The 23,681-nt window shown below is 39.2% G+C and overlaps 2 protein-coding genes and 1 pseudogene across 3 annotated transcripts; all 3 read right to left on the bottom strand.

Annotated features, from left to right (window-relative positions):
* Positions 1–6,569: 6,569 nt before the first annotated feature.
* On the bottom strand, positions 6,570–8,100 carry LOC133723052 (uncharacterized). The gene is made up of 2 exons (XM_062149886.1): positions 7,783–8,100; positions 6,570–7,610 (listed from the first exon to the last, which is right to left on the bottom strand). The coding sequence occupies exons 1-2, from the start codon at positions 8,098–8,100 to the stop codon at positions 6,570–6,572; spliced, it is 1,359 nt and encodes a 452-aa protein (XP_062005870.1).
* An 858-nt stretch (positions 8,101–8,958) lies between these two features.
* On the bottom strand, positions 8,959–13,970 carry LOC133723051 (RNA pseudouridine synthase 4, mitochondrial-like; annotated as a pseudogene).
* Positions 13,971–16,388: 2,418 nt separating this feature from the next.
* On the bottom strand, positions 16,389–22,840 carry LOC133723844 (bZIP transcription factor TGA10). 2 transcript variants are annotated; one of them, XM_062150712.1, is made up of 11 exons: positions 22,202–22,840; positions 21,982–22,100; positions 21,279–21,361; positions 20,979–21,119; positions 20,764–20,835; positions 20,590–20,649; positions 20,419–20,496; positions 20,225–20,297; positions 19,852–20,123; positions 18,614–18,853; positions 16,389–16,788 (listed from the first exon to the last, which is right to left on the bottom strand). In XM_062150712.1, exons 1-11 carry the CDS (start codon positions 22,492–22,494, stop codon positions 16,630–16,632), a joined length of 1,590 nt encoding a protein of 529 aa, XP_062006696.1. In that variant the 5' UTR covers positions 22,495–22,840; the 3' UTR covers positions 16,389–16,629. The 2 variants fall into 2 exon arrangements, with proteins under 2 accessions (XP_062006696.1, XP_062006694.1); XM_062150710.1 differs by having other exon boundaries at positions 21,982–22,109; positions 22,202–22,837.
* Between the last annotated feature and the right edge of the window lie 841 nt (positions 22,841–23,681).

Below are 23,681 nucleotides of genomic sequence, written 5' to 3'. Positions count from 1 at the left end.
TGATCTCTTTGTTTCTTATGTTTTGTCAAACTGTTTTGTTCCATGATTGAAAATAGTTTGTGAAACAACTAGTGAGTCTGTCCAGGAATGATTGCCGAGGTTAGTGCAATCTCAGAGTTGTAAGTTAGTCAGTTCAGGAGGGATTGCCGCGGTCAGTGCAATACCTGAGTTGTAACTTTGTAATCTGTTTTGATTAGTGAATCATTGGGTTCTCAAGAGTTAGAGCCCCGCAGTGTTTTTGATCTCAATTGAGGTTTTCACTGCGTGACCAAGTTGTGTTGTGTTGTGGAATTTTCTGTTCTCTGCCCAGTATCCAAATCACATTCATCCTTGTATTAACAGCTTCTCTTGAGGATTTCAACAGGAAAGAGAGCTGAGGGAGCTGATTGGATCGAGTCCAGCCACAGGCCAAGAAGTTCGCTCAATCTCGATTCTCGAACATGCAAAGTGAAACAGAGACTGCTCAATATGTAAATGAGGTGTTTTGAACGTATTGAACCTAAAATCGAGGAAACAAAGGGGAACTTGATGGTTCCAGAATCTTACCAAGTGTTTGTACTAGTCTCAAGTAAGATGTGAGGGATTCGGATAGAGCAAGAGAGGAAATTCAAGCAGAAATCCGGAACAGGCCCGTTTCAGAACAGCTTCCTCTTCGAGGAGTGTACAAGACTCAAATCGACTCCGATGGAGCTGAAATTTGGAGGCTAGATAGAGGAGACATAGGCGAACAACTTTGTTGAAAAAAGTTTTTTGATCGGAGGTCCCTAACTCGGAGTTTCGAGGCTCGCAAATAGGCTGATGTGTCCAGGGTCGAGAGGAAAGGTGAGAAGAGAAGGGTGGATGACGATTTCTGGCCTGGTTCTCCCTTTTGAAGGTCTGAGGTGATGTTCTTGGAAGAGTTGCCATATGCACGATGGCAACGTGGAAGGGTGGAGCTGAACAAGGTTCCTTTCTCTCAGCCCAATTCTGACGTGAACAAGGAAAGAGGAAAAGCTCTTTGCGTGTGGACGTGAACAAGGCTCAGCTTGGGCAGATAAATTTGGGTAAAAGTAAGAAGTTGTAAAAACCAAGAGGATGGGGAAAATAAAAGTAAAATAAGTAAATATAAGGAAACTCAAAAATTAACATGTTGGCATGACCAAATAAAGATTTGGGCCTCACCAAACTTGTACTTAGATAGGAAAATGGTAAAGTAAGTTTTGTCGGAATTAATTTTTGCTCGAGTTTGAAAAACATAAGAAGTAAATAAATTAGTGTTTTTATGAAGTTAGAGGGATAGTTGATGAGTAAGCATCGGGTAAGACGAGTAGGAATTCAACCAACGGGTAAGGAATAAGGTAAAACAAGAAATCGTAAACGCACGCACAAGTATATTTCAAAATTATGCAAAGATGTCATTATGAGCTACAAGGACCATATTGGATCAAGGGAGATGCTCGGGTCAAATGTCGACTAACTTATTGGGCTAGGTTCACTAGCATACCGGTCTGTTGGGTGTCCAGAGTAAATTTTGGACTATAACCTTATGCTATTCTTGGGCCCAAGGCCCAAGCCCAAACTATTTCCAAAAGTCTTTGGTCAAACAAAGGTCACGAAAAATTATTCCGTCAAAAAGTGATGTTCGGAATTCCACGGGGTCTACAGAAAAGAGTTCCTTTGTACTACCTCTATGATTGTGAATAAAGACGCATCTTAGAGAAACGTATGTGTCTCTCTAGTGGATCTTATGTCACTACTATTCGAGCTATTAAATCCAATAAAGTTATGAGAGAAGATCTCTTGGATTAGACACATATTGGCTTTGTCACGAGAGGATAGGTCATCTTAGTCATAATATGATGATCCGTCCACTAAAGACTTCACACGGACATCCATTCTTTCGAGCGAAACGAAGCATGAATCAAAAGTTGATTCATGGACTAAGTGTGACCGCCGCCGCTGCCTTCGGCGCCGCGGCCGTCCACCACCAGCCTAGGGCTGACACAGTCCATATCTATGATGCCATGGATGGCGTGGCCCCGGGTGATGCTGCAATCACCAACTATGCTCCAAATAGCGTTTCAGACGCTCAGGCCCAACCAAAATCCTTATTGGTTGCTTCTCCAGCCCCTCGCTTGTTCTACAAAGTCTGTTCCTTTGGGAAATTAGCACTGAGACAGTGCCATGAAAAAAGATACGAAAATACTCATTCTGTTCTCATAGAATCCATGGGGATTCTGTGGACAATTGGACTTGACAATGCTAGAGAGTTTACATCGAAGACTTTCGATAGTTATTGCATTGGGACTGATGTTGGACATCATATTCCCATGTACACACCCAAATGGTCTCGCAGAAACGACTATGATGGTAGCCCGAAAATTGGTAATGCGCACCAATCTCCATATATCCGCTTGGGGTGATGCAATATAGCATGCAGCTATGCTAATTCGTCTACGACCCACCGCCACTCAACCTATCTCTGCTTTACAGCTAGTGACTAGGTACTAGTGTTTCGTACTTATACATATTTGAGTGTGCCATTTATGTGCCAATTGCACCGCGCGCAACAGCGCACTATGATGGGTCCTTAGAGACGAATAGGCCACTACATTGGATTTGAGACTCCAACAATCGTCTGCCAATTAATGCCCTTGCTAGGCGATCTCCTTACCGCTAGATTTGCGGATTGTCACTTTGATGAGACAGTCTTCCCGTCGTTAGAGGGAGATAAGAACACGGATGTTCAGCAGGAACGACATGAATTGTCGTAGTCTGTCCCTACTATGTCTCATCTCGATCCCCGTTAAAGTGACGAGATCACACATATCTGCTGCAAACATGCCTGTAAGGATGAACGTCCCTATGAGAGGATGTAGTGCCACCCTACACGGAGATAGGCATGACCCCAACACCATAGAGAGTGGCACTCTAGCGTTACAGGTCATGGCCCCAGCTAGGATGCGTGGGAGACCTGTGTGTTCGAAGGATACTTTGACACAACTTAATCCTTTGATCACCGACACTCAAAATCCGTCTCATGAGAATCTTCAAGATTATGGTTATCATTGGGGGACGCCTCAACATCAGAACCTATTCTTGAAAATATAGAGCTCTCTGAAAAATACACTAGTGTACATGAGACGTGGGATAGAAACTCCATCATGATTGATGATGTATTCGCGCATTTCATAGCGCATGAGTTTGTTGAGTCAGATGATATCGAACCACGCTCCGTTGATGAATGAATGTCAACATAGAGAGATTTGGCCTAAATGAAAAGATGCGATCGAGGTTAAATTGGATTCTCAAACGAAAAGGAAGGTTTTCGAGCCAATGATGCCAACACCTCCTAACATAAAACCTATTGACTAATGGGTCTTCGTTAGAAAGCGTGATGAGAAAAGGAGATGGTAGTCTCGCCTTAAGGCTCAAGGCTTCTCACAAAACACTCTGAATCGACTATGATGAGACATATTCTCTTGTAATGGATGTCTTTGCACCCCACTACCCTGTTAGTTTGGTAGTTTCCGAATAACTGAACATGCAACTTGCGAATGTGGTCACTACGTATCTCTATGGGGATTTAGATACGAATTATACATGAAGGTTCATGGTGAACTTCATTTACCCAAGTTAAGTGGGTCTAGACCACGAAGCGCGTTTGCAATGAGATTGAAGCGCTCACTAAAGTGACTACTTGAGTGGGAAGGGATATGACAACGCGTTTCCGTAACAAGTTTCGGATTCTATCACAGTTCATGTTGGTGACATGATCTTCTTTGGAAGCCCTTAAAGAGTTAAGGGAAACCGTTGAACACTTGAAATCCGAGTTTAAGATGAAAGATCTTGGGAGAACACAATTATGTGTCGGTTTGGAAATTGAGCATCGTGTTGATAGATGCTTAGGCGTTTTGATAAGGTCAACCTTCAAGCACCCCCATGATCGTCCGTAGTCTTGATCCTGAAAATGATCCTCTTCATCCAAAGGATGATGACGAAGACGTGATAGAGGCAGAAGTGCCCTACTTAAGTACAATAGGCGCATTATTGTACTTAGCTCAATGCACAAGACCGGACATCTCATATGCTGTGAACTTGTTAGTTAGGTATAGCTCTGCGCCAATGTGACGCCATGAGATTGGTGTAAAAGATATCTTTCGATGCTAGAGATGTAGGACTAATATGGGCATGCTTTATCCCTATAGAGAGATGATGGATTCGTACCCATCACACACCAGGAATGCCGCCAACACTGGCCTGCGTCCTCTATCCCCATCCCAAAATGACATTAGTGTTTTAGAAGGTTTTGTTGATGTTGGGTACCTCTCTGACCCACACAAAGGTTGTTCCCAAACTAGTTATGTGTTTACCATGGGTAAGATCACGATATCTTGGAGGTCTACAAACAAACCATTGTCACTATATCCTCAGACCATGCAGAGATTATTGCTCTTCACGAAGTGGTTCATGAATGTTTATGGATTTGATCCATAATTACGCATGTTCGAAGCAATTGTGGTTTGAAGTCTACCACAGATGAGTCTACGAGCATTTATGAGGATAATGCTGCTTGTTTTGAACAAATTGAAGCAAGGCTACATCAAAAGCGACAACACCAAGCATAATCAGCAACAACAGACTCTCCTCAACATCAAAGTGAACTAGATTCAATTTGAGGACAGTGTGGCAGACTTGCTCACTAAGTCATTGCCTAAATTCCACTTTCGAGAAACATGTTGGTAGCATCGTTTGCGGAGGTTATCCGAACTCCCACGACTGTAGTTATCAAGGAGAGATGCAGACATCAGGGGGGATGTCTACATGTATAGTCTCGAAACGTGAAGGGTGTGTTGTACTCTTTTTCTCCTTCGATCGAGGTTATTTTTGTCCCACTGGGTTTTTGTTACTCGGCAACGTTTTTAACGAGGCAATGAGAGGAGCACCATGTGTTGGGCGACACAAGGGAGAGTGTTCAAGTAAATGCAGAATATGTGTCTGGCCCAAACCCTAGGTTACTTGCTCTAGTTGTAATAGGGTTTATGTTAGAGATATTCTCGGGAATATTCGTAGATATCCAATCATATATTGTACGATTATGTTTCCATGTACAACTCTATCTATATGCTTGTAATCCTCTATATAAAGAGGCCCCTATTATCAATGAAAGAACGACTCAATTCTCTCTCAATTTCAGTTTTTCTAAAACAAACTTATCTTTTTTTTTCTTTGAAATGGTTAAATATAAGGGTTAAATACTGCTTACTCCCTATACTTATAGGGTTTCATCGTTTCAATCCCTGACCTTTGAATTTCACCTAAAAAGTCCCTGAACTCCCAATTGGTCCCTACCGTCAAACATCCGTCAAAAACTTCGTTATTTTCCCCTAAAAAGTCTATTATACCCTCATTTACTTCAAAAAAATATATATTTCTCTTCCTCTCTTTTTTTATTTTTTTTTCTTTTTACCTCTTTTTCTTCCGGCTCTTTTGCTTCCTTCTGTTCATCTCCTCATCAAGATGGTTCCAATCCACAGACCTTCAAGAGGTGAAATGAAAAAAAGAAATAAAACAGAGAAAAAATAAATTTAAAAAAAAAAAAAAAAAGTAAGTGAGGGCATAATAGACATTTTCGGCAACTTTAACAGAAAATTTTGACAGCAGGGACCAATTGGGAGGAAATTGAGAGTTCAGGGACTTTTTAGGTGAAATTCGAAGGTCAGGGACTGAAATGATGAAACCCTATAAGTATAGGGAGTAAACAGTATTTAATCCTAAATATAACCTATCTATTGGAGTAGAAATTTGTCAAAATGACAATTGATATATCAGCCTTCAAATTCGAATTTGACATAAGTATTTTGACATTTCCATTGGAGATGCTCTTAGAGCAACTCCAACGGAGTTGTTATTTGCCAAGCAGAATGCCCAACGGTAAGAAATGAAAGAGAGAAAAACTCTAGCAAATATGTCAAATCCTAAGTGGATTTGACATTCCCCTTCTCCCTGTCTTTTCTTTTTTTATTCCATCTTCTCCCTCATTTCTTCTCAGTCTTCTTCACATCCAGACCAAAAAGAATCAAGAACATCTAGGCCCAAAATTTGACTCTCCATAAGGGGACAGTGATGGTGAGAGATCCATTAAGCAATTGGCTTCATCGCTGCTGTTCTTCGGTGGGTCTCCGTTGAGCCAGACATTAAACCCCGTCATCCAAGATGAGCCATTTGGGAGCAGCAAGGTCGGTCCTTTTTTGCCGACAGCGGGGATGCAACATGGGCTATATCCCGATCGATGAAATATGGGGATGAGTTTGTAATCTCCCAAAATCTTTGTCTGATTCTCTGTCCTCCTCTGTTTGTAATTGTATTTTGGAGGAATTGAGGATTTAGATATTTTGGAATTTAGAATGTTGCAAATTCATGTGTTATTGTTTTTGAAAACAAAAAAAAAAAAAATGAGAGAAATTAAAGAAAGGGGAAGATTAATACAAAAAGTTTTTTTTTGTTATAAAATATTCTGATAAATAATAAAATAACATTTAAAATTTTTTTTTTTTGAATCAATGAAATAACTTGTATTGAAAGATAGCTCAAGTGAGCTGATTACAATCTTTATCAAGCACATCGAAAATACTTTCTGGTGCTTGACTCGTCCAGACAACATCCTGGGTCGCTTCAAAACCTATAGCTGCTAAACGGTGTGCCACCCTATTACAAGATCGAGGAGTATAATCGAAGTGCACTCCTTTCAGTTTCCCCCAAGTACGATGGATGTCATCTACAATGCTGCCATTAGCCAACAGCTCATAGTCTGGACAATGTATCTCCTGAATAGCTTCCATACAGTCACTTTCAATGGTGACTTCATTGAGTTGAAGCGAGTACAGTAGATCAATTCCTTCTCGGATTGCTAGAAGCTCACATTGTTTTGGTGAGGCTGTGCATGGAACTGGTCTAGCAAAGGCAGCGACAAACTGTCCAGTAGCATCTCGGATTACACCTCCAATTCCACCATTATTTTGATTATGCATGAAGGCAGCATCCACGTTTAATTTATAACAACCATTAGTTGCAGGCACCCATTTCTGCCTGGTATGTTTCACCGGTTTGAGACTTCCAGGCCTGGCTTTTTGAAAGTCCTCCAACCAAGTAACACAGCTTAGCATTAAATCTTGAGCAGTTTGTTGAGTGCCAGACCATAACATGTTGTTCCTATTCTTCCAAATGGCCCAGATAATCATCAATAGCTTTGCAAAGATTTGTGGTTGGAGGCTCATTGCTCGTTCTAGCATCCATTCTTTGAAATTGATATTAGGCAGCAAACTGTCCTGCAAGTTAAATGGTGGAGCTATAAGAAGTTGCTTAGCAATGGGACACTTACAGAACAAATGGGAGTTATCTTCAATGGGATGAATACAAAGTAGACAACGCGTCTCTCCATTGTAACCCTTGGTGAGCAGTCTTTCTCTTGTGGCTAACAAGTTGTTGCAAGCTCTCCATACACATATTTGGACCTTCCCTGGGACTTGTGCTTTCCAGATCTTGTTCCACAGCTCCTTATACGGATTACCATTAGATGTCGAGGTTAGAGCTTGTTGTAGCGCGCACTTGGTCCCGTGCAATCCAATAAGCTGTTTTCACCGAATAAAAACCCCTTTTCTCCAAACTCCAAACAAGTCTATCTTGGTTGGCCTGTCTACTCAACGGGATGCATAGAATTTTTGTGGCAATATCAGCAGGAAATAAAGCTTGGACAGTGGTAGGTATCCATTCTCTAGTATGGGGATTAATTAGATCAGCTACCTTTGCACAGTGAGCTTGTGGAGGCCGTGAAATCCGATATTGTTGAGCAGTAGGAATCCATCTATCGTCCCATATGTTAACAAGAATTCCATCTCCTATCTTCCACTGTACCCCTGCTTTTAAGATTGGCCTTCCATTGAGAATACTTCTCCAAGAAAAGGATGGTGAGTCTCCAAGTTCAGCGTTCCAAAAAGTACCATATGGGAAATATCTAGCTTTGTATAATTTTGCTATTAAAGAGTTAGGATTGGTAACAATTCGCCATCCCTGCTTTGCAAGCATTGCTAGATTGTAAGCATAGATATTTTTAAAACCCATACCTCCCTCCTGCTTTGTGCACTACTAGAATTTTGTTCATAGACATCGGTTCTGGACCGATGTTAAACTAATTTTCGACCGATGTCTTAGTGGGTGTAGAGAAAAGTATAGACATCAGTATAAGCGCGTTTTCAACCGATGTCCCAGACAACAACCAACATCGATTCTAAAACACAAATCGATGTATAATCGTTATAATCATCATAATCTTATATGTTAACTATATTTAATTCTTCATATTTTCACATTTTATGCTTAGTAAAATATATCTCGAACAATACCTAAGTGAACATTTAAATCGATTACAATTTCAGAAATGATGTCTAATACTGTCGTAGACATCAGTGTTCAAAAACTATTGTTTGTTCTTGGCCATTTTTACATGCATCTTGCCACCTTATTTTCCTAAGGACGATGTATGTGGCCTTAGGCAACATCGGTTACTTTATTAAGAATGATGTGTTGTTGTACAGGGGACATCGTTTTTGTTCATGTAAAACGATGTTTACTGGTTTTATGTACATCGCTTCTTTTGATATGAACTAATGTGTTATTTCGTCGTAGACATCACTTCAGGTTTTTAAAACTAATGTTCTGTGTTTCATGGTAAATTGGTTTACTTTATAATAAGTGATTTGTACGTCGACAATAGATTACGTTTTCGTGTTTATAAATCGATGTGCACTGGTTTTAGGTACATCGATTTTGTGGGCACATTTCGATATGTTGGTAATCATGAGACATCGATTTTTATTTTAGTACTGATTTCTAATCTCTAAATTGAGATTGCATGCAAAGTTTGCATCTAGCTACTACTTGGAAAAGAAATACATTTCTCAATATATTAACTCAAGCACATCATCTAAAAATTGAGGCATTCCATTAATTATGTCCAAATTCATGATCCAACATAATTCACAAAATAAAACTGCAAACCTAAAAATGCTAGCGTAGAAACATATGAACAAGTTAAAAGATTAGTCACATTTTCAGTCAAGATAAAGAGTTGCATGGGTACGCCAAACTCAAAGATTTCATACTAAGTGTGCCCCATCAGAACTGCAGTACATTTCTTTTCCTGAATATTCCATATCTTAACCTAGAACAAAACCAAAGAAACAGCAGAATCATTAGTAACTAAACCAACTTCTATACACGGCAGAATAACAGTTTGATCAACTACTATAGGTCTGGAAAATTGAAATGGTCCAAATAATATCAGAGTATTAGGAAATCAGAACAAGCAAAAACATGAACTGAACACAACAAAATGGGCAAACTCTGTGATTGAAATGCTTAAACCAGATAAAATTACTGGAAAAATTCACAGCACAATGCACACAGCCTATGAAAAACAAGAATTGAAGTAGCTCAAATAGCATAACAGAGAACCAAAACCAGAATACTGCGTCTGGAACATGACATGAAGCATATAAATATATTGCTGCAGCTCATTAATCATTAGCTCTGAGCTCAGTGCTCAGTGACAACATTTTTGAACAAGTAAAGCCTGAGCACACTCAACTTTGTATTTACAAGGTCTATTGTACTGCACAGACTCAAGACAGTATCACTTTGCATTTTGGGAATTCACACACATGTTAAGCCAAATTCAAAATATAGGACTAGAATACAACACTTAAAATTACCTATATGCTGGAGAAAACTAACAGCAAATTAAAGTGCGCATGACTGAATGGTCTCCATATGTAGCCAACGACTGATCCAAGGGATTTCTCGAAGTTCTTGCATGAGCTGGGTACTCCATCCATCTGTAATCCCAGTCACAATCTGTAATCCTTGTACTGTTCAAGAAATGCAATATTAGTGCGACAAAAATGTACATGTAGTACAAGGGAGACATAAACTAAAAAATAAAGATGCATGCACCCACATCCCCACACCACAGGAACACACAAGTAGGCACACAAATTAACTTGAGATATGTGAACTGCGTGCTTTCTTATGGCATAAACACTAGTAGACAAAAATTATAATAGAAATATAACATAAATATATATATATAGTGTGTGTGTGTGTATTTGTTACCGAGAAAAGAAAAAATAGTTTCCACCATGCTTATAATAACAACATGACAAGCTTAATCTTACAAATGATCCCCCTTCCCACTTCACCACATGTTTTTCCATCATAGAAAGACAAGCATGAAGCCTTCTTACTGACCTTGTTGTTCTTGGCCCAAATTTTAAAATTTGATTCCAAAATACAAAACAATGGGAGGGTAAACCGAAACAACGCCCTTATAGGCAAGGTTAGTTGTCTGATCCCGAAAAGAGCAAATTCTTTCAAAAATAAACAAAAAATTTGCTTTATTTTGGCTGCAGAAAACACTACAGGAAATAGAATGTTATTGAGTTATGAACTTTGCAAGTTGCATTTTTTCAGCTATAAAAAACTCAGCCCCACAAATCCAATTCATTAGTCCTTTTTGCGTTGGTGTGTGTTTTTGAGGTTTATACCATACCAAATTTCAAGACCAAAAACCCTGATCTCATTTGGGTTCCTAACCTTCTCATAAATCAAACACAAATTTCTACAAGAATCACAAGTATCACCATCATAAAGAGACTCCCTAATTTGGTAATTGTAAAAGTTTCAACACTAAAATCCCATCTTTCCCTGAAGTTTCTCACAAACAAAAACAGAAAGCCCAAAAAAAAAAAAATTTGAATCAAAAAGAAGAAGAAAGCATACCTCTAAGAACAGCACCACACTGATACATAGAGTAATCAGCTAGCTCAGGAAGAAGATTCTCACACTTTGGGCACTGAACCAACCTCACTTTTCCACCTGAGTCCCCCATTGCTCATAACAAAAGCAACCCAACAAAACCCATAAACCCAAAACAAACAAAATCCCACTGTTGACAGTCAAAGTTAGCAGAGAAAAAACCCAAAACAAAAACAAAAGCTGAAAAAATGATTCAAGGGGTTTGAAATTTGGAATTTGGCGTCAAACATTGATTTAAAATTGAAGCAACTCTTGCAACAAGCATTACATTCAATAAGCATGCAAGAGTATAACACTTCAGTGACTACAATGAGAAATGCAGTTCTAAAAAGATTCAAAAGAGTACCAACAGTTTAGAGATAGTAACAGTTCTGGCTTTCTGTATCTAATCTTTATAAGTAATGGGCATCACCCTTACCTTACAGAGTTTCATTGAGTGCGAGTGAGTGTATATAGCTAACTATACACAGATGCGTACACAAACATACAATCATCCACAACTCCGATGCAAAATAAACCAGTCGTAAAGGGAAATTGAAGAGCATATAGTGAATAAGGATAAAAAAGGGACCTGTTTGACGGACTCGGCAATCTCGGGGCCATACCGTCGCCGGGGAAGATTGAATTCAATAGTATACCTTCAAAAGGATGCTCAAATATTGAGTCCACAATCGGGCGTACAAGCTCCGGCTTTAAAAGGATATCTCTGAATCCTGAGATGTGAATTCCAACATATCCCCTGCAGAAAACCAATAATAAACAAATTAGACTCACAGATCACTCATACAATCAGATATTATGATCAAATTTCCAATTCAAAATCAACCAGCCAGAAATAGTTGAAGAATCTTGAGATCAGAAACTTACTTCTTGGCTGATTCGCCTTTGACTTTAGCAGCAGAGTCAGGGGCCTTCTTGTCATCCTGCTCCTAAACCCAAATCCAAGTAAAACTGAAACATAAATAGAGATGAATCTCACTTTATTTACTCTATAACACAGTGCCGGCAATTTCAATAGACAAGGAACAACAGAATCTGCATATTAATAAACAAAAAATTGCAAATAACATGTGTAAGCAAGATAACTAGCTTAACATGCACACAAGCGATAGAGACCACAGTTATGAACCTTATACAACACAAGGCTACGAATAAACTTTACTTCTTCTTCACTATAATGTCCCTCTTCTTATTTATCATCAGGGAACTCTTTCACAGAAATAGGAAGACATATTCGATCTTCTAAGTTCATCAAGTCTTTAGCCCCCACCTTCACGAAAATCGAAATCAGAAACAAAACTACCCCATATAATTGCAACAAAAGCTCTGAGCTCTACCCATTAGTCCATTACAAAACAAAACAAAAGTTAATACAAATTTCAGATACCCTTAACACATTGATCCATGTCAGATGCTTCTCTTCGAACCTGTGATAAATAATCAAAGCAAACCACTTTCCAATCACCATTCAAGAACCCATTTCCAAAATGTAATGAAACTTCAAAAGACTTTAACCTGTCTTAAGCGAAAGAGCTTCTGAACAAGGCTTCTGGGAATCTCGGGGCAGCACCTGGTGACCCATTTAAGCGCCGTCGTAGCTGAGGAGGTGGAGGGTTTAATATACACATCTCTGAGAGCTCTCGTCCCAAAGCGGCGCCGTTTACGGTGGCAGTGAACGGAGGTAGAATGAACCACTTTTTGCGGCCTTTTTTTTTGTCTTGGTGAAATGTTTGGGTGGTTGCGTAAGATCGGGAGTAGTGGAAAGGTGAGATGAAGAGCCTATCGCCGACGGATTCGGCCGAGGAGGAGAGTGGAGCAGAGGGCGGAGAAGACCAGAGCGAGCCTCTTCAATTTCTTCAACTCTGCCAATCTCAGATCGAGGCCGGCTCAGGATTCAAAGTTGTTACTTCAATTTCAGATCGAGGTCGGGCTTTCGGCTCTTCAGATTCCGGCGGAGAATGGAGGAGGAAGGTTCGTGAAGTTGATTAGGAGCTCGAGTTTGTGATGCTGGGGTTGAGAATGGATATTAGGGCTTGAGGCAAAGTGAGAAAGTTTTGGGGTCGGGCCGAGTGCTTTTTTTTTTTAAGTGTGAAAATTTTAAGTTTTCGTCCCCGCGTCCTTGAATTCATTAAAACACTTAGCGCGTCCACGAAAATGAGGTTCCCGCAAATTTTCAAATAAAACTTTTAACACCGGTCATTTTAAGAACTGATGTTAATGGTATACATTTAAATCGGTATTTTTCTAAAACGATGTTAACTTACTTTTTTACATCATGTGCAAGTCTAACCGATTTAAATGATGTGATGTAAATGAACAGATTTCTATACATTTAAATCGGTATTTTTCTAAAACGATGTTAACTTACTTTTTTACATCATGTGCAAGTCTAACCGATTTAAATGATGTGATGTAAATGAACAGATTTCTAGTAGTGGTGAGACACATTCTTTCCCAACTGCGCTAATGGATTTTCCTCTGTTCCTCAGTATCACCCCAAAAAAATGATGCACATAACTGATGGATATCATCACAAAGACCTTTTGGAAGCAAGTAGCAGTTCATGGCATATAATGGCATAGTCTGGGCAACAGCTTTAATCAAAATTTCTTTACCTGCACTACTGAGTATCTTGGTTTTCCAATTGATGAGCTTTTTTGTCAATTTTTCTTTGATGTACTCAAAGATGGCCGTTTTTGATTTACCAATCCGTAATGGTAAGCCTAGATATCTGTCATGCTCATCCACTCTCTGCACAGCTAGAATAGAGGCTAGCTGTAATTGGGTATCCATATGGACATTGTTACTGAATACAACACTACTTTTTTGAAAGTTCACCTTTTGTCCAGATGCCCTTGCATAGATATCCAGGATGGCTTTGTATCCATAACATTCTGCTTCAGTGGCTGTACCAAATAAAAAACTATCATCTGCGAAGAATAAGTGATGGAGTGTGGGAGCACTTGGGCACATAGTGAGTCCCTGAATTGTATTATTTTCTACAGACTTTGTTAGTAAAGCAGACAAACCTTCTGCACATAAGATGAATAAATATGGCGATAGAGGGTCTCCCTGTCTGATACCTCTGGTAGGTATAATTCTTTCTGTAGGTTGTCCATGAAACAAAATAGAGTAGCTAACTGAGGTGACACTTTTCATGATCATTTCAATCCATGTAGGATGAAAACCAAGCTTTGCTAGTATAGCCTGTAAGAATTACCATTCGAGTCGATCATAGGCTTTACTGATATCAAGTTTGAGGGAGAAGAAACCTGTTTCTTGATGTTTCAGTTTATACATGAAATGAGGTGCTTCAGTAGCGACTAAAGTGTTGTCAGAAATCAAGCGCCCTGGTACGTAGGCGCTTTGCAATGGTGAGATGATATCAGGTAGCCACCGCTTCAGTCTGTTGGCTACTACTTTGGAGCATATCCGACAGATCACGTTACACAGTGCTATAGGTCGGAAGTGCATTGCTTCCTGGGGTTCTTTTATCTTAAGTATAAGGCACATATGCGTAAAATTAACATCTGCCCAATTTCCGTTGTCCAAGAACTCCCTGACAACCATGCAAACATCAAAACTTACCACATGCCAGTATTTTTGAAAGAAAAAAGGTGACATACCATCCGGTCCCGGGCTTTTGGAGGGATGCATTTGAAAAAGGGCTGCTTTGATTTCGTCATCTGTATATGACTGTAATAAGTCTGTATTCATCTCTTCCGTTACTTTCGTTGGGGTAGCTTCTAGAATAGCTTGGAGAGCTTCCTCATCAATGCCTTCCGTAGTAAAAACTTGTTGGAAATACGTATGAAGCAGACTTTGAATTTCCTCAGGTTCAGTCCTCCACTCACTTTGTTCATTTACCAAACCCCGAATCAAGTTTCTGCTTCGTCGGTTGCTAGCTCTACGATGAAAGTAAGCTGAGTTTCTATCTCCATCTTTGAGCCAAATTGCCCTAGACCTTTGCCTCCAATACTTTTCCTGCTGAGTGAGTATCTGACTGTGTCTTACATGAAGAGCACGTTGTTCCTCATATTGTTCCTGAGTATAGGGCATTTTCATAATGTCACTCATCTTTTCCTGCAAGATACGAAGTTCATTTTTCTGTCTATCAAACTCCCTGTTATGCCATTGTTGGAGGTGTTGTCCTGTTTTCTTTATCTTGCAACATAATTGCTTCAGAGCATTGCCAGTGGATGGTACCACCCATTCCCTCTGTATAATGTTGCTGCAATCCGGATTACCATGCCACATTTCTTCAAACCTGAAGAGTCTCTTAACTTTTCGATACTGTAGCTTCTCCTTGCTAACATCGATTAGGAGGGGACAATGGTCAGATTCAGTCGGGTTTAGAGTTAATACCCTACTGTAGGGAAAACAACTTCTCCACTGTATAGTCTGAAATCCCCGATCCAACCTTTCTTTGGTAAACTTATTACTCCAAGTGAAGCTACTGCCCACAAATCCCATGTCTATAAGGCCACAGTCTGCCATTGTTCGTCTAAAAGTTTCCATTGGTGCTGCAGCCCTCCTAGGCCCGCCTGATTTGTCAGAGTTGGACATTATCTCATTAAAATCGCTAGCCATCAACCATGGGAGATTGCAGTTCTCCGACGCTAAGGTTCTGATGAGATCCCAAGTTCTATTTCGACCTCCTCTTGCTGCAACTCCATATATGCCAGTAAACCTCCACTTTACGAGTTCGTCAGGTTTACCCATCACCACGTCAATGTGGTGAGCCGACTGTGATCTCAGACTGGCGTGTGTGCTGTCATTCCAGATCAGTGTGACCCCCTGAGATTCTCGTTGCTGAGGGAAGCAGATGTTATCCTTGAATCCAAGACGTCTCGTAATGGAGTCAATCAGATTTTTTTTGTGCTAGGGTTTCAGAGAGGAATATGAGGCTAGGTTTTTTGGCTTGCACCAGGTCAACTAAGGCTCGTTGGGTTTCAAGGTTTACTATACCCCGGCAATTCCATACCAGGATGCTCCCTTGCCTCATGCCGGAGCACGAGATCGTTTCACTACCAGAGGTGTTTGCGGCGCTCAGAGACGGCGCGTAGGGTTTTGATGTTCTTTTCTGATTAACTGAGATTAAGTTAATGTAAATAACATTTAAATTTGACATATCCTCTAGAGTAGAAATTTGTCAAAATGACAATCGCCACGTCAACATTTAAATTTGAAATTAACACAAGCAGTTTGACATCTCTATTAGAAATGCTCTTAGTCGGCGGAATATAAGGCATTCGATTCATATATGCTGCAACACCAATTCCCCCTGCACATTTCACTTTCAAATTTCAACGGTCAAATTCTCCCTATCGTGTCTTATTCTCCCTAAGTAAACATGATCATCAGCACCAAGCAAGAAATTTAAGACCTTCCATTCTTCTTTCATTAGTCGTCAATATTGCTCCAAAGTACAAACTAAGCTAGTTTTCTTTTCATCATCAGTTTAAGACCTTCTTGGTCAGATTAGTCTGCGAAATCATATCGATCTCTCTACCCAACGAGATCGAGAACCAAGGACACAGAGCAAATTTATTCTACAGGTGCTTGATTGATATTTAAATCTACTGTTTAATTGTCTAGCTAGCTAGCTATACATCTGATCTCTAGGAAATTAAGGTAAAGGCAAATACATATAAAATTACGATGACATTTTTTCTTGATTCTAAATTACTAGCTAATATTACAGTAATTAATTGAAGCTAGCTAACCATGACGATCACGAATTGCGTAGTTTAGCTATAGCTTGGATATGTTGGATGCTTAGCCTTGATGATCTTGTCTAGGACGGCCCATCCAGAGAGAGCTGAGAGCACGGAGGCGATGGAAGTACTCGGCGATTGCCAGCAAACACCGTGCTGATTGGCGAGTGGTCAGGAGTGTTTGCAGCCGGTGAATCGTCTGCAGCCGCAGATTATCAGCCTGCAGCACAGATTACGTAAGTTTTCGTTAATTTAATTAATTACATCATAGTTATAAGACAGAATAATATTCACCCGAAAACATACTAGTTTACAAAAGCAGGAGTTTGACTTTGTTGTAAAGAATAAGAGACTGATTGAGAAATTTGGTTAACTAAGTCATAATCTAGCTAATAGTGAGAAAATGAAATGCATGTGGATTAGATTTTCTTGGTAATTATTAGTCGTGGGGTAGAGTTACTGACCCGTTTGCAAAGAACGGACTATATTAGGTAGGAAAAGAAAAAGAATACATACAGAGAATAAGAAGCCATATTCCTCTAGTAATTTTAGCATATATAATGTCAATGACTTAGACTTCTTGGCCTTTCCAATATGCAGACCACGTTTTCCCAGCTACCATATCTTAATTTCCTAAAATATTTATATTCCAGTAATGACAGTGAGGAAGATCAGGAGGGTTTTTGTTTTGGTTTTGGAAGAATAGGGTTTTGCTGAAGTCTATTTTGTCTTGGAATAGTGGGTCAAAAAGGAGTTATGGTTCAAGGGGCTACGTGGTGCGTTTAAGTCAAACGGTTACGACCATGATCTCATACCCAGGTATGGGTCTAGGGTATCTCTGCGATGGAGATCGATCGATGTATATCAGTGGACACCAGGAAGATGGATTTCTGCCACGTGTCTAGGTTTGAGGGTTTTCGTCTATCACAGGTGGCCGAGAGGAAACTCGGGCTACTGATTTTTCTATTCTCCTCCCATCCCCAGCTTGGCCCTTCACTTCCACACTTTGAAATTAAACAGAAAAACTTGTTTGTTATAAACACAGGAGTTTGCAAAGAGGAAAACAGCGCGTCTTTTGCTAACCCTAGTTCTGACATTTTCTTAAAACATGGAGTGCAAGTCATGATATAAATAATCTTTTTTTTTTTTGGGAATGATGATATAAATAATCTTTAGAAATTATATCCATAAAAAGCAATTACATGAGAGATGGTTTAGTCATTTAATTGTATCAGATTAACAGACGGTTCTTCATGAAAATATTAACTGTTATCTACACTGTTTATGTATAGGTAGTCATGATGGTGAAATGGTTTTCGGTTGTGTTTTCCTAAATATCTTACAAGGTGACTTAAAAACTAAATACTTCTAATAGGAATACTACTATGCACGGTACGTATAAGTATGGACAAACTTAGACGGATGTTATGCATGTACGGTACTATGCTCAAGATATTGGTTTGAAGATGCATGTAATATAGCTAGATTGCTAGCTTGATATCATGACGTACTAAATATATGGTATTTTTACTTCGGAAATTGGTAAAAAAAAAAAACATTATCTATATAAGATGTACGTGTGCATTAAATGTGTTTCTAACTTTTGAAATTAATGGGCATGGGCTATGTTTGATTGCGAAACTTAAGGAAACGTAGAAGGAAGAGACTGAACTGAATTCACAAAGTCGCTTTCAGGGAAATAATGCATAGATCGACAACCTTTATTTCTTTCATGAGAAAGAGACCAAGTCATGAAGATAAAATAGATTCCCATGTACCTACCATCCACCTCATCCTCATGATCAAGAGAGTGAGACATGGAGTAGTTCGTGTTTTTGGAGTAGGTATTTCCCAACCCAGACTCAACCGTACCAGATATTATTCCTCTCCTAATTGGCCCCCACCCCCAGAAGATCATATATCATAATGGACCACCATGTATATATTACGTAGTAATGTTATTTTCATTCTCAACTTGTCACTCTAAAATAACAAATCTGAGAGTGTAAATAGTTATTGCATACAGAGAGTGATAGAATATGTACCTGTCTGACGAACCCTTCGAGAGTAGAGAGCTTGTTCATGGCTAAAGCCATCTGACCCATGTAGTTAGCCATGTTAGGGGGCATGCTCAGTGAATCGGAAGCTATGGTGTCTGAGAGAGACTGGTTCAGAGCTTCAAGCCCTTGGGTGAGAGCGTCTTCAGCTTCACTTGTGGATTGTTGTAACGAACAAATAGCCATTAGTTGCTGCTCCGTCAGTGGCTCGATTTGGGTCACAATAATCTATTAAGAAAACCTCGACACTGTTAATTACAGGTGGAAATTAATAATCTAATTAATTAGTGCAGTAAATATCATGAATATGATTACCTGAATTTGTTGGCTATGATTTTATGTTTGGTTATCAATTTGCTAGAAACCAAAGATATATATGAGTATAGAACAAGACTTTTTCTGTATAAACGTATCAAAGAAAGAAAGAAATAGAGGAAGACACTCGTACGCGGAACTGTCAAAGCCCCAAAGAAATTTTCTCAGTCTCTCCAGAGATTGATCGACAATTATTCGTAGTGAGAGACATAAGTACTTTTGGGGAAATGAGCCTAACTCCACCTTATAGTAGAAACCCTCCACCATACCTTTCGTCATTCATGATATTCACTATCATGAGATTTGAAATTGATCCATATTCTTTGCCACTGCCACCGACAAGTACTTTATAGTACCCATGAATCATTGTATTTTACATGTTCAAGACATAAAACATTTTACTCTTATTGTTTTCATAGTATAATTTCACACCATTAAGCATAAGTAGAGAAATGATAAATAACCTTGTTTTTCCCATTTAGACCAAATATATATATATATATAGGCTTTATGTTGGGTTGTGCCACCCGAATTTTAATCTTCCTGCACTCTCAATTAGATATTTTTCTATGTTTGAAGTGCCGGAAGTTAGAATTAATTGAAATTCAGAAGTCTCTTTATCACATTCAAGTGGATCGATTACCGCATGACACTAAGACCCACATGCAGGTTTATTGCACCAAAACGGTTATATATAAACCGACAAATATAATAAATTTTCCTTATCCTCTCAAAGTCGCAACTTTGTGACCTAATTTTGATCGAGTCCGATAAATTCTGGTAATGTCCTTTTCTCAATTTCATTGCCACATATTTTGTGTTGCATGCACTTGCGTTGATAAATTAATGACTTTGGGAGGAGAGAGGTTGCTAAACTAGGGTTAATCAAGCATAAGCATATATGCAATTACCTTAATGACCTCAGAGGGCCGGAATCCACCCATCCACATGAAGCATCTTTCAGCTGGAGTCTTCCACATGCCTGAAACAATGTGAAACACATCGGTTTTGGCCACCATGCTCTTGAGGTTCATCACCTCATCATAGTGTGCCAAACAGTTGTCCACAAACAGCCTCAGCTCATTCTCGGGCAAATGCTCTTGCACAGCTGCTCGGAGCTCACACATCAGGCGGTGGTGCTCCTCAAGCCAACGAGCATACTCCATGTCGAAAACAGCAGCGTCTTGAAAGATGAAAAATGGGTATCAGGTCGGCCTTCAAGCTTATAGAAATGACGAAAAGAAAGGCAAAAAAAATAAAAATAAACATTATATTATTTATTACCTGAGCTAATGTTGTTTATACCAACTGGAACACCTTGTTCTGCTCCTACAAGACCACCTCCAAAGAACATGCCCTAAAAAGATAAGAATAAAAACCCAACTCTTAGAAACATATTTGAGAAAAACAAATTTAAATCAACCATAATAATTATGTCCTTTCAGTTATATAAATTAATTGATAGATATAAATGTCACCTGGGTTCTAGCTCTTTGCAGCTCTTGTTCCAGCTGGGTGAGCTTAATCCTACTCGACTCTAACTGCTGAACATATGCCTGGAATCGAAAAATAAAAGAGAATAAGACATTGAACAGGGAGAATAAAAAAAAAAAAAAAAAGGGAATTAAGTTTTTGTGGGTGGGACTTACCTTTTTTCTGAGCCTGCTTTTCCTGGCTGCCTCTCTATTCTGAGCAAGCCTTCTCAGTGTCTGCTTGAAAATAACCATAGCACAAGTCGAAATCATTGTTACAGGTAAACAAGAAAATGGAAGTGAAAATCTTTTCTATAAAAAGTGAAGCGAGGAAATTGATTAGTCATGCACCTTAGGGTCTGGTGTTTTTGGTCCTTCTTGCTCTGAACTTGATGTGGTTGGTCCCTTGCGGTTACCCTCACGCTGCCACAAGATGCAAAGTAAACACAAAATTATATTCATTAATAAATTGATTAATCACTACGTAGTTCAGAATGAGAGAATCTCAGTTCCAATTAATTATTTAACTGATTAATTAACTACCACTAGTATAGATGTATATATACCTTGATAGTCTTGGCCGGTTCAGGAAGTCCAGATGGAGCAGCAGCATCAATTTTGCGTGGGTTGGCCAACTCCATGGACGGCTCTGATGGTCTCTTTGAACCACTCGTTGCAGAAGAAACTATTCCTGCAGTACTAACACCCTATTGTGTATACCAACCACAAAACGAACCCATTATTCTACGAGAGAATTAAAATTAAAATAATAATCTTAACTGACCAAGCAAGAAATTAGACAAGGATATAAAATTATGATATATTAAAATCAAATTTAACGGTTAGAGTAAGATTTTTATGCATACTTTGGTTGATGATGGCTCTACATGCATAGGCTCAGATGGAAAGATGTTCAAAGTTGGAGGCCTCATTCCTGAGCTATTTTGATCTGCAGTACATAATACTCGCACAAATTAAGCATTACTTTTATGATTCCAAACTCTATATATGCATGTGTATGTACTATGAGAAGATATAGAGAGAGAAAGGGTGGTCCAAGACTGAGAGAGAGAGAGAGAGAGGAGGGCACAAGAAATGTATGAGAATCAAAAAGAGAAAAACAATACACCCATACCCCAAAAAAAATCCAGAATGGTACTACCTTTTTTCAGTACATGTAGGGTTTTTGCAAGAATTTCATGATGAGTTTTGGTTTTGTTACATGAAATATATATGTCACAGTCCAAGCTCCAAACAACAAGAAATTGAGTAGAAAAAAAAGGTCAGAAAAAGAAGTAGAAAAAGAGAGACGGAACCCATTTCCTTGAAAATTGAGAATTTCCTTGTGAATGGTACTTTTTTCTGCTACAGGATCCGGTCAAAGAAAAGTACTGAGGACAGAAGGAAGCAGATGGGAAAAAATAATTTTGTTGAGCAGGCTTTTCCTGTGACCTCCGGCCAAAACCAAATCTCTTGTGATTTGATCTGATCAGGCAAAAGGGTAAAAAAATATTCCCCTAGCCAGCCTTGTGATTCTCTGTGAAAAATCGAAACGACAAAGACGCTTACGTCGTTGGTCTTGAACGTGATGAGGAGCTTGATGATGATGATGATGATCCTGTTGTCCATCAAGGTAGAGGAAAAGGGCTTGATCTAGCTCGCCCAGATCATATGCTCCACTGTCTTTGCTGCTTCCTCTAATATACACACATAAAATCTTATAGTGGTTATTATAGAATAAACAAATAAGAAAACATTTAAGACGCTAAGGTAATGATGATGAAATTACATGAAGTTCCCAGATGGGATGTTGGAGGATGATGACTGCATCATTCCGTATTGAATTTCATGATGATGCTGTTGTTGTTGCTGTTGCTGCTGCTGATGATGATGATGGTTTTGTATTTGATGATGATGATGATGATGATGATGCTCTTGTTGTTGTTGTTGTGGTTGCTGTTGTTGCGGGTTGAGTTGATTTCCTTGAAGACTGGAAGCCATGAAACTAGCGAGCTTTGTTTCCAATTGAGGTTGCTCTCCTGCTCTTTCTTCTGCCTCCTCAAAAGCTCTCGAAAACCTCATTAATGGCGAAACCGCTCTCTGTTACTTCCCACCGGCACCATACTTCTCACACCTTCATATAAATCCACAGAGAGAGCGAGAAGGGTCGGTGATGTGTTGCTCAGGAGAGAGGAGAGGCTTTGCTAGCTGTTGTGTTGAGAATTAAAGAGGGAGGGGAGTGAGACCAAGCGAGAGGAATTGAATGTAAACAAAAAGAGACAAAGCCTAGTTTTGCTCTCTCTCCTTCTCCCTTCTCTCTCTTTATGGAGTAGACGACTTTATTTCCTGCTGTAAACCAAATATTCAGATAAAGCGGTTCTCGAAAATATCCATTTCTCTCTCTTGAGAAAAACTACAGAAGACCTGCAGAGAGATTCCGCTTTTTTTTATTTGGAAAACCACTTCTGGCTTCCTTATGAGACCGGACCGAGCCTCCTTTCAGCCTCGGGTGAAATGACAAAACTGCCTTGACTGGGTTTCAAGTTTTACTGTTCACATTTTGATACGTACTTGGACATTGATGGATCATGGATTAGGCGGCTCTGTATCACTAATTTAAAAACTCAAAATTAGCACCTTAAATATCAATTATTTTGTTGAATAAGCTTTGGGAACCATTAGTTTATTGGTGATCATCACCATCATATTGTGGGAAATTGTGGGATAGATACATTTAGTTTCCTCTAATTAATGGAAAGTCAAATATGTAATTTGATTTCTACTCTTCAAATTTTTGTTTACCTAACCATTCTTTCTATTTTATCAATATTTTTGTATTAGTTTGGCCACCATTTTCATGGTTTTAAGAGCCTTTTTTTTTTTTTTTTGAAGAATATCATGTCGATATATATTAATACTCAGGCCAGAAATGACCATTATATATCCTCCCTCTACCATCTATGGGTAGATAAAGAGTTTGTGGTAGTAGCACAGTGATACATAGATTAGGTCCGATCATTTGACGGTTCCATGCTCATACAGGGAGCCTATAGAGTATAGACTATTAACTACCACATAGTCAAATGGCAGAGTAAACAAGACTCGATGACGCTCACTAAAAACCTAGAAGCATAGCTCCCTAACAAAGTAGAGAATTATTTAGAGAAAAAAACCCTAATTAATTAGAAGCCCAACAGAGTTCTAAAGAAGAGGTCTAGGTCCAAGTCCAACAAAACAGATCAGGCCCAGGCCTAATGTCCATCTCTTCA

This window comes from Rosa rugosa, chromosome 7, assembly GCF_958449725.1.
Source record: "Rosa rugosa chromosome 7, drRosRugo1.1, whole genome shotgun sequence".
Taxonomy (NCBI): domain Eukaryota; kingdom Viridiplantae; phylum Streptophyta; class Magnoliopsida; order Rosales; family Rosaceae; genus Rosa; species Rosa rugosa.
This window is presented reverse-complemented; position numbering and strand designations above follow the sequence as displayed.